Raw genomic sequence first — 12,224 nt, forward strand, 5'->3', positions numbered from 1 at the left:
CTAATTGCAGGGTGCTGTTTTCTCTTATGAAAAATTAGCTCGTTTCAAACAACTAACATTACTAGTTAAATTAGCAATATTGGAAAAGGAATACTTATCTCAAAGAGATATAATATACTTCTGGTTTTAAGTATTTATAATGGTACATCAGACTGTATTTCTCATAGCTGATAACACCAAAAAATTGTTCAAAGTCTCATCGTCTGACAGTTCAATTGTAACACTATTAAAAATTTCAGACCTTAATTTGGTCGTTAATGCTTTTGTGCTTTGCACGGCAGTTCTATATACACAAAAGTAAATAACCACATAAGTAGTATTTCACTCAAAAGGTTTCTTTGAAATATTAACATTTCAAAATCTACCAGACTTTACAATTCACATTTTCAAGTGTACTAATAAATTATTCGTAGTTCGTGATGGTTATTTAATAATTTTTGGAGCTAAATTAAATTAGGTGTATACAAAGAAGTACGCTTCGATAAACAAATCCAAAAGCCGATGTTAGGCGTGGTGGCAACTTGAAGACTGACCGGCGTGAAGGCACAACACGTGAAGGATATGTTTTAGTCAACTAGGAGAGAGAGCGCCGCGTAGCTCTACGGTTCGCCTAGTTAGTTTGCCAGGACAGGATGCCACCTCCTATTAACGTTTCTCAGCGCCGAGTCTCCAAAATTGGACAGCCCCCGAGCAGCTATTGCCCTCTCCAATATGGCCCCCTATATTCCGCGATACCGTATTATACGTTACACGCTCTCTCTCTCTCTATCTATAATCGTAAAACTGTAGGGAAGATATATATATAATATCTGGCCATTGGTAGATGGTATAGTTACACCGTGGCAGAAGGGAGTTGAACGCCAATATGTCCACCAGGATTGCTAGAGTCGCTTACACTATTTCCCTAATAAGCTCTCTTATTTGATGTAGATTGCAATATATACTCCACGGACATGATTGGGCTCCTTCTCTAACGAATACCGAAGTTAATTGGAAATGAACTTCTCGTTGCAGAGAGAGAGATAGATTCGCGAAATAGGCCTGTAGGGACGGAATCGGGCATGTGTAAAATTAGCCGCGAACCATTGTATTATGACTACGGAGAAATTCGCCTTTGAGACGTTCTGACAGTATTAAAGCCGGCAGAAAACCTTAATTTCGAGAACGGAGAGTCTAGTCTTCCGAATATCCCACCACCGGCAGGATACCCGATAGTGTCCTTTGACTTTAATACCAAGTTATGCTTGCGGGAGATGATGGAGAGGGGGAAACGGAGATATTAGGGAAAGGAGACATCCCGACTGCCTCACTCCGGCCGAATTGGCATAGTATTAGAAATATAATAACTTTGTTAAAAGCCAATTTCCAAAAGGCAATTTCACTTTCCTACACAATTTAAGTTCCGTTTCGTGGGAAATTGTATATTGGAACGAAGCTTCGCTGGGTTTTGAGTTTCTATTGTTTCGAGAGAGAGCCCGTAGTCGCGAACCAGCTTGGGTATATTCCGTAATTTAGTTTGAGGAGCCTCTATATACACTTCTGACCATACCAAATGGAGTTTTATGGTTCTACTTCGGCTAGCTATGGTGAATTGAAATTGAAAGAGACAGCTTGTCTATAATACGGCTTTTAAATGTAATATATTGCCCTGTTTATAACTCTACAATAAAAGGGAAATATACCGAAAGAGTATGGGAAATATATAACTTAATATATTTATGTGTAGTATCTTATTCTTATGGGTTTATTGTTAGAAGCTAATGTACTTTTTTAAAATTTATACCGTTATTACGTGAGATATTTTAGGCTACTGCTCCTTTTATGGTAATGAACTTAATTTTTAGGCGTAGGTAAATCAATTATAAAAACAGCAATTATAAAATGAAATGTAGAATAAATAAAATATTTAAAGTATTAAAAAAGATTGAATTTATAAAAGAAAGTAATATTTAAAGGATTGTAGAAAATATTGAAAGAAATCTAGAATATAGAATAAAAGAAATTTAGAAAATATATGACCAGAAAATTTAAAATTTAAAAAATAAATATAACAATTATAAAAGATTATAGAAATTATAAGAATGAAAATATAAAAATTATAAGAATGGAAATATAAAAACTATAAGAATGAAAATATAAAAATTATAAGAATGAAAATATAAAAATTATAAGAATGAAAATATAAAATTATAAGAATTAAAATATAAAAATTATAAGAATGAAAACATAAAAATTATACGAATGGAATTATAAAACTATAAGAATGAAAATATAAAAATTATAAGAATGAAAATATAAAATTATAAGAATGAAAATAAAAATATTATAGAAAATTATAGAAATTATAAGAATGAAATTTAAAATATTATAGAAAATTATAGAAATTATAAGAATGAAATTTAAAATATTATAGAAAATTATAGAAATTACAAGAAAGAAAATGAAAAAATTATAAATGAAGAAATGTAAAAATTATAAATGAAGAAATGTAAAAATTATAAATGAAGAAATGTAAAAATTATAAATGAAGAAATGTAAAAATTATAAATGAAGAAATGTAAAAATTACAAATGAAGGGAACGTAAACAGTATGAAAGAAATTTACTATTTTCTCTGTATAATTGCAAATAATTAATATAATGTATAATGGCTATTCCGTTAGTTAGACTATTAACTAAATAAATTTCCTTCTCGAGTTTGGAAACTTTCGATGTTGCATTTATCGATTCCTCGGGAACATTAATAAGTTTTTAATAGAATTGAACAAAAACCCAGAATAATAGGTTATTCGTGGAAATGCAATTATAATTTCCAGCCGCGTCAGACGTTGGTTGGCTTGTTTATGAAAGTCACTCGTTTCAAACACGATGGCAGGCGTATCGCTTCTCTAGTTAAAAGTTCGAATTAGGCACGCACGCATCCGAAAGCGCTTCCAGAGGTCGCGACCGGAGCTCCGGTAGCTCAGTTGTCAGAAAACGCAAAGGCTCTTCTTGACTTTTTTGATAGAAATGTAATTAACGTTTCAAAAATAATAGAAGCCTTATTGCTTCGTATAGATACGAAACACGTACCCCTACGCCTTCGTACTGGCTAAAACGTTAAAAGAAAAATCCCCAGTTTCCGACGACTCTGACTAGATGGCGCCACCGACGCTGTCAAATAGAAAGCGAGCCGTTTCTGCGACTCTCGGGGGCCGCAATGACGAACGCGGTGATTCAATGCTAGCGTACGAATCTCCCACGCGATTCATTGACTGCGGCATTCGGTTTGCGAGAGCGGGAGACAGATATACCTCGCCTCCGTACTCCTAGATGGGGCGAAATGCTCAAATCCGAGTCAGACCGCAAAGGCATTTGTCACGGTCGGAGGCGCCCCTCGCGGCGAAAAGGGAGAAACACTCGTAGCCGCTTCAGACGTCTGCCCTTTCATTTCCGCATTCGAATCGGAAAATGGGGGGCAGACTCTCCAAAGAGAGAAACTCAGTCAGTGTGTCAGTGATAGAAACTGTATGTGATCTCCCCCCTCCCTCTTCATCCATTTCCATTTCGATCGGGTCGGGGTTCCACGCTAGATGGCGTGGGGATACACTAGTTGCTTTATTCCTGCGCTTTTGGTAAGGAATCGCGCAGGAACGATAACAACGTTTGTTGGTTTATTAGCGTTATACCGATGCATCCTTAAGGCGCGTTCAAGCTCATATATGAAAGCAAATTAATGGATTGCAAAATGATTGTTCTAATTTTCATAAAATTTTAAATCTTTTAGAAATCCAAACGGTAATAACGTAATTTTTTTAATTATTTTTTATTTATATTATTTTAATTATATTTATATTATTTTAATTATATTTATATTGTTTTAATTATATTTATATTATTTTGATTATATTTATATTATTTTAATTATATTTATATTATTTTAATTATATTTATATTATTTTAATTATATTTATGCTGTTTTAATTATATTTGTATTATTTAATTGTATATATACTGTTTTAATTACATTTATATTTTTTATTTATATTTATATTTTTTATTTATATTTTTATTATTATAATAATAATAAAAATAATCAGCTTTAGGCCCAAGTCATCTAGCGACTTTTAAAACCTTAAATAGGTGGCCGGGTTACAATAAATAGGAGGGTGGTGGAAAGCCCTTCATGCCCTTAATTTTAATTAAGCCACCTGAATTAATGGCTTTAAAAGTCGTTTGATGACTTAGGCTTATGGTGGTGCCTTGGGTATTAGCCTAGCTGATTATTTATATTTATATTTTGTATTTATATTTTAAAGGTAGTATAACGAAATTCATGTTTTCGACGCTAGGAGCGCTGTTAAATGTTTTGGGATGGAAAGTACATAGTAGCCCCTATTTCTACTGCCCAATACCAAATTCGAACACGAGTGGCTGGGGATTGGAAATTTATTTACTTCCCCCACAATTACCACCCCGAAATTAATATATTCCACTTTATACTCCTTTTAAAGAAGAAATATTGTGCTAAATTATTTGAATATTGCTTACGTGTTACCGCGCAATTCCTGAGAAATGAAAGTTTATTAAGGTGATTTGGAGACGCACTCAGCCAAATATCCGGTCAGCAATGGCTGGCCTAGTCTTAGATAATATTTCGTATTCTTTTTTTTTAAACATTTTTATTTTAAATTGTTTTCGCTGTCAGTCGCCCGTCAAACGGAATCTCTGTTTGAAACAAAATGAAAAACGTCTAAAGTTCTCATGCACGTGAGACTGGGCCAATCTGTACTGATAACCTTTGTATGTTTCTGAAGTTTGATTGACATGGGTTGGAAAAACTAATTTGTTGTTAGTTTAGATTTTGACCAAGTTCTCCGCTAAAATCGTGATTTTTAGAAGCTATATTTATAAATCTAGATTTACCTTCCAAATAACTTCACCAATGAACGTTTTATTTTTTCAAGTTTGGAGAATTTTGTACCCAAGTGACCGAAGTAAGCTATTTGCAGTTCTCAATTTTGAAATTAACTGTAAATTTAAATAGATTTCAACTACGTATTTTTAATTGTTATATTTAAAATTTTATTAAAAACTAGGTTGGAAATTATTCTCTTAGCGTTATTTTTAATAATATTTTAACAAAAATATATTTATTTATACATAGGCATTCTCACTAAATATATAAAGAAATATGTTCTTGGTTTAAATATGTAATTTAAGGTGTTTTTTGTTATAATAAACGGGTCATCCAAAAAATAATTTAACTTTTCATAGGGATAAACAATTTTCATTAAGATTTATATTGCTTGTCATTTTTCATATAAATATTTCTAATATCTCTGTGCTGATTGGATTAAAATTGATTTATTATTTATGGGTAGTCTTAAGAAATGTAAAAAGAAAAATGACAAATAAGAAAACGGAATTATTCATTAATTTGTTAGATTATAATTAGTTTATTACATTTAAATAGAGCAACGTATTTCTTAAATTGTTTACCTTCAATCAAAATTAAATAGTGTATCACTTACTAGAGAAGTATCTAAATACGATATTAATTCGAAACAGTAATATAAAGTTTACTATTGACATTAAATTCTCTTCAAACCGCGGATTGGTCAAAGTTTTACCGAATATGCTACTGCGCCTAGCAATGTAAAATGTAAAATTTAAAAATTACACTGTCTTAGGATATTTATTGATTTACTACGTCACCTCAAGCTTGCGAAGGAACACGTTTCAAGCTTAGAAAAAAGCGACGGATACACGTATAGTAAGAGGTAGACTATCTACTTCTGCTTCAACGTAATTTACCGTTTAAAAGTTTGACGGAACATTTAAATTATTTTTTCACCGAAAAGAGTGATGCTCTAGCTAATTTTAACGCTCGTTCTAATCTAAATGTTTGCAGGCGGACCTCCAAATGACGCGACTCGGATGCCTTATCGGAGCGAAAATCTTGTCGAACCAATTAAAGCGTTTTTTAATCGCGATATCCTACCGCTAATTAGCTTGTATTATGCAAATTATCCGAAACTCCGTATTAGACAAGACTCGACGTCAACTTCTGGCTGCGCTCTCTCTATCGGGGAGCGAGTTTCAACCTAATGGTTTATGGTTTATCAAAATAAACCATACCCTCCTTAGTTTATACCGTTGGGATAGTGATTAAAGTTAATTTCGAGAGGCCTCCGAAATTTAATAGTCTCGAAATCCCCCTTTGACCACTTTTAATAACGACTCGGTTGCCCAACCCCTAATTGCCATTCCCACGATGTGAGGGGGGGACCAACCAGCCCCGAACAAATTAGCAGACGAACTTGAAAGGGTACCTCCGAAAAAAAAGTAACCCTAACGCTCACCTATCGAAACAAAATCGACTGCAATAATTAATAGAAAAATATATAAAAGGGTAACTCCGTGAAGCTTCCTTCGTCGTTCGTTAGATGGCGGTATTAAATTATATTCTCGGGAGAGGTGACTCCGAGGGAAAGGGGAAAAAATGTGGCCGACGTTCTGCCACGTAAACAGCGACCTCTATGAAATCAAAAACTCTCACTCCCTCATAATTACGTCGCTTAATGGAGCGCTTCTAATTATTTTAGTTTCGCAAAAGTCGCGCGCGCGTTTTCTAACCCTTCCACTAATTAATAGCGGGGCAGCTTTCTCGGCTTTCTCCGCGTGTTACTTTATTTTTTATCTTCTTCCATTTTTGGGTAAGCCGAAATCTAGTTTTAACCTTCCCGACTCTTCGCCAAAAAATGCTACAAACGACGAAGTTCATTTTCAGTTACCTGACAATTGGGAAAAGAAGTAGGTCGCGGGTAAAGTCGAGTTACGATCGCGAGCCCGTTTTGCATCTAAAGTTCCCATCGAAGTGCGATGGAAATGAAGCTCAAGATGAGTGGGATGGGAGTGCCTCCCTGTGGATGTAATCGGGTCTCCGTCCTCAGTCCGGGCGTCGTAGCGAAACTAAGGATTGCCTAGTAGCTTTTATTAGCGCTCAGTCCTGGCTAAGATGATATTGGCTGGCTCCAAAATGTGTCGCTGCTTTTAACGTGGCCGGACTTAATTTCTACGCCGTACTTTTTGCTGGTTTTTAACGAAATTTAAGTGAAGCAAAAATGGAAGTGACTTTTCTTTACTTCGCTATGGTTAATTAAGCTCTTTCGCCTTTTGCTCGGCCGGACTTACGGTTTGATTAAAAAATTAAGAGAGTTTTGCGAAATAGAATTGGAGGCCTGGCTGGGATTGATATATTATATAGAAAGTGTCTAGCTCACCTTTCTCGGCTTGCAAATTTTTGTGCTCCGTCGCTGTTTCGGACCGAGAATTTCTCTCGCGCTCGATTTCCTGTTGTAAAGATTCTGAAATTGAAAGAAATTAAATTACATTAGCGATAGCGAAACAAATTGATAGACTGTTGGTGTTTTTAGAAAGTATTTTTTTAGTAACTATTCCTCACAAGTTTAGCATAGTCAAATGTTTAATTAATAATTATTTTGAAATTAACAGTTCGAATTAAACGTTACTTTTTTATTAAATTAGTTATATAAATAGTGTTATATATTTAACGTTTCATTAGTATAGAAAGTGTGTTAATTAAATTATAGTTGATATAATATAATATAAAATATTTTTACGTTTTCACCATAGTTATAAAATTCATTAACGATCAAATATAAAAAAATCACCTTAGTAATATAATTTCAATTAAAAATTAAAACTTTCAAAAATTACCTTGGGTCACTACATTTTAAGTATTAAATTATATTTTATCATTAAAAGAATGGAAATAATAAAAATTATAAAATCAATTAAAGTAACATATAATATAATATAATAAATTATAAATATCAACTAAATTATTTATACTAAAATTATATTATATAATTAAAGGTATAAAAATTATTAACATTGCTAATAAATTAGGAACAAAATATAATAAATTAATTAGGTTTATTAAAAATAAAAATATTATGAGTCACTAAATGTTATATAATTTATCAACAAGCCACTCTGAAATATGCTCCGACTCGTGTAGCAACGTTACCAAACATATATTATTTCTTTCTCCCCCTTTTCCTCTAAAATATTAGAATTACACAAAGAAACACGTTTTTTAACTTAAAAAAATATTCCATGGACCATTTATTCGTAAAAGCGGCTCTCGCAGGGAGGTCGCGTATATAATATTTATTCTTGTTAGCAACGGAACCCGTCTATGCGCGGGAAAGAATCCTTCGTTTTAGCCTCGCAAAACGTACAGTAAAAAATTTCAAGCTGCCACTGTAAGTTATTCCGATTATTTTTTCGATACAAGGCAAAGGCTTCTGGGCCCAAAAAAGAAAAAAAAAATCCAGATCCACGATATTTTTTCCTCTTCTTCCCGCGAGTAGTTTCGCCTACTCCAGCATTATACAAATTTCAGGTGGCAATTCGGGTTTAAGTGCCAAAGCTCATTTGCAAAAGAGCTCTTTTTTTCTCTTTCCAGTTCCCCACTGTTTCTTTTCCCATGCTTTGCCGACCCCCCCCCCCGGCCCGGCTATGTTTTGTTTTGTACAGCCCCCGCGAGGCGGTTTCCTTACAGGGCACGCTTCTGTTTTGTCGGAGGGTAGGGGGGGGGGGCTAGTATTCCTGACTGAAAGGAAGAACACCCTTTTTTACTGATTTTTTTGGGTTCCCCCTGTTCCCCCTTTAAGAGTGCCAAACGCTAGTTTTTTTTTGTTCTTTCTAGTAATGGAAATGGTGAGAAAACGAGGTTAAAACTGACTGAAATTAGTGGTTGAGGGTTTTGCGTACCATCTTTTCGCTAGTCTGTTTCAACGGCTACCCTGTAATCATGAAGGGGGCGCAAACCCTCTTAACGGAAAGAGTTATTTGATGAAAATTAGAGTTGACAAAAGAAAGAGGTTTTTCATTTTACTTTTTCACGCGCTTTCTTTGTCTGTATGCGCAACTTGAAACACTGATTTAAAATGTCGTTTATTTCCAGTGCTTATTTTTAGGGGCGTTTGTTTCAGATTTGAGGAATTGGAGGTTGATTTGTTTCATTGCCACCTGTATTATGATAAGGCCCTTGTTATTAGAGATGGCAATGAATCTATACGATTCTTCGAAAAAAAGTACTTTACTGGAGATCGTGGTGCCATCTATTAATGGAAAACGAAGCTAAGATTCAAAATAGCGAACCGATAACGTCGTCAGAGATCCATTGTAGAGTATTATAATTAGACAACTTATACTCTACTCAGTGGACTTTAACCTAAATTATATATCCCACATAAAATATATTATTAAAGATTACTATAATTTAAGTTATCGTCAAATTTAAAAACGAGACAATCAACGCGAAGGGTACTTTTATGTCCCGCTTTTTGGGTCCAAATGTAGCGAAAGCATCTTGTTTTGATTTCTACGCTAGCGACATCTGTTGAAAAAGAGCTAAAATTAAATGAAAATTTTGGATCGTTGGCAGAAGAGATGGGTTCGATCCCACCTCGTGAAAACACGGACAAGCTCCTTCCACGTTCAATTTGCGAATTTTCTCCCCACTGGTTAAAGCGTTTTCCCCCGAATTCTTCAGTTTCGTCTTACCATTAAAACTTGTTGAGGTTAACGGTAATAGTGTGCGTAGGGAGTTGTTGGCTCGCGTTGCATGAAGGGCTTGTTTCACTCGGGCCTAAGCTTGTGCCTTGGGTATTAGCTGATTATTATAATTATTATTAACCTCCTACACATTGTAACTCGGCCACCTGAGTTAATGACATTAAAGGTAGCTAGCTGATTATTATAATTATTATTTTAATTAAGTAAACCTCGTCAAAGTTTTGCCTGTGTTCGCTTTCTAACGGCTCCCGAAGCTTTGACAGCGCCTCGCTAGGGGGCGATTTTATTACAGTGATGACGTCACTATCTGAATATCTTTCAGTAAAATATTTATCAAAGATAAATCTTTATGGACTTACGATACTTGACCCTTGGCCTAACCAATAGTACAATAGTCTAACTTACATAATATTACAAACTATTTAAATAAAAATATAGACGTTTTATATTAATTACACCTATTTTATGAACTTAATATACTATATCTTTGAATGTTAATTGAAATAATTTAATTGATAAATTATTATAGAACTAATGAAAAAATTACTAATCGACATTTACTCTAAAAGAGTATATATTGCTATTTTAATAGAAAATATTGTTTAAATCAAAGGTTATTCCCCCAACAAAAACGCTTACTATTATTGTAAAGAAAAATAATAAAGTAGAATTAAAAATAATAAAATTTAACCGATTAGGATAAATTAGAACCAGATAAATTAAATTGAACCAAGGAAAATATATTGGACTAAAGATAATAAAATTCAACAAAAGATAATTAAATAGAACCAAAGTGAATTAAATAGAATCAAAGAGAATGAAATAGAATCAAAGATAATGAAATAGAACCAAAGAGAATGAAATAGAATCAAAGATAATGAAATAGAATCAAAGAGAACGAAATAGAATCAAAGAGAATGAAATAGAATCAAAGAGAATTAAATAGAAAAAAAGAGAATGAAATAGAATCAAAGAGAACGAAATAGAATCAAAGAGAACGAAATAGAATCAAAGAGAGTGAAATAGAATCAAAGAGAACGAAATAGAATCAAAGAGAACGAAATAGAATCAAAGAGAACGAAATAGAATCAAAGAGAATGAAATAGAATCAAAGAGAATGAAATAGAACCAAAGAGAATAAAATAGAACCAAAGAGAATAAAATAGAACCAAAGAGAATGAAATAGAACCAAAGAGAATAAAATAGAATCAAAGATAAAAAATAGAACCAAAGAGAATGAAATAGAACCAAAGAGAATAAAATATAATCAAAGATAATAAAATAGAACCAAAGAGAATAAAATAGAACTAAAGATAAATAAAATAGAAAATAGAGGAGAGAATAGAACCAAAGAGAATAAGAAATAACAAAAGTAAAATAAAGTAGAACCAACGAGAATAAAAAAGAACAAAAGAAAAGGTTTACAGTCCCCAAGAGAAATAAATAAGAACAAAAAATAATTAAATAGAACCAAAGATAATTAAAAAGAACCAAAGATAATAGAATAGGCCAGAAGCGAATAAAATAGATCAAACGCCGGTAAATATATTCTACAAGCCTCACAAGCCCAAGATTTAACCTCGAAGGCTAATCGTTCAAAAATTAAGCTGAATGCGAGTCTCGTATCCTGGCATTTGTTTCATAACGGATTCCCCTTTAATTCGATATGGTATCTAATGACCTATCAGCTCGAGCCTAGGGTTTTTTTTATTTCCCCCCTTTTTTTAACGTAACGAAGGCTAAAATTGGGGGTTAGGCGAAGGAGAAATGGAGGAATTATTGGAAGCGAGGCGAACCCTAATTGGAAAATTGAATATCCGCACTGAATCGTCCCCGACTAATGGAAGTCGGCAACAAATATTACACGCAGCCTATCCAAACCCTTTCACGGTCACCTCGCATTTCTCTTAAAGATGCCAGTCTGATCAGCCGTACTTTGATCGAACTAGCGGGTGATATGAAACGCGCTTTTATAGTGACAGGCATCGACGGTAGGGGTCGCTTTTTAATGCTCTCTGGGTTCCGAATTGAACTCGAAGTGCAGCTAGAAGGGAATCAAATTGGGGGTAAAAAATGGGACGGGGGTAAAAATAACGGAGTAAAAATGCAAAAGAGTCGGAAAAGGTTTTTTCTCGTCTGAATATTATTGGAAAGCGAATTTGGACGGTTGGAGTGAGGGTGGCGGGGAACTGGTGGAAGCGACCTTCCTGCAATGGCACTAAAAAGAGGGAGAGAGAAAGTGCAATCGGAAGGACTGCAAATTCGTGTGTCACAATGGTAGCCAAGGCTTAACAGCTATTACTGCGAGGTCCCGTTCTGACTGACGAATATTTAGATGACATTGATATTTGCTAATTTAAGCATTAATATTCGTTCTGTAACCAAATATCATTTCACTGAGATTTCAGATAGCTCGGCTTTGGGTTGAAAAAATATTGCAGATATGACGATGGTTTTGGTGAAAAAATTATTTAAATTTCACGGTGGTTTTGGTGAAAAAACTATTTTAAATTTCATGGTGGCTTTGGTGAAAATATTATTTTAAATTTAACGATGGTTTTGGTGAAAAGATTATTTCAAATTTCACGGTGGTTTTGGTGAATAATCAATTTTAAATTTCATGGTGGCTTTGGT

The 12,224-nt window shown here is 33.8% G+C and overlaps 1 protein-coding gene across 6 annotated transcripts in view; it reads right to left on the reverse strand.

Annotated features, from left to right (window-relative positions):
* Window positions 1-12,224, reverse strand: part of LOC149943625 (dachshund homolog 1-like) — a 236,153-nt gene that overhangs the window by 17,397 nt on the left and 206,532 nt on the right. For all 6 annotated transcript variants that reach the window (XM_090174375.1, XM_090174374.1, XM_090174373.1 and 3 more), the window contains one exon: window positions 7,265-7,348. In XM_090174375.1, coding sequence (XP_090030501.1) covers window positions 7,265-7,348 — 84 coding nt within the window. The remainder of the gene's footprint in view (window positions 1-7,264; window positions 7,349-12,224) is intronic.

Source organism: Leiobunum rupestre, chromosome 5 (genome assembly GCF_980474605.1).
Source record: "Leiobunum rupestre chromosome 5, qqLeiRupe1.1.hap1, whole genome shotgun sequence".
In the NCBI taxonomy this organism is placed as follows: domain Eukaryota; kingdom Metazoa; phylum Arthropoda; class Arachnida; order Opiliones; family Sclerosomatidae; genus Leiobunum; species Leiobunum rupestre.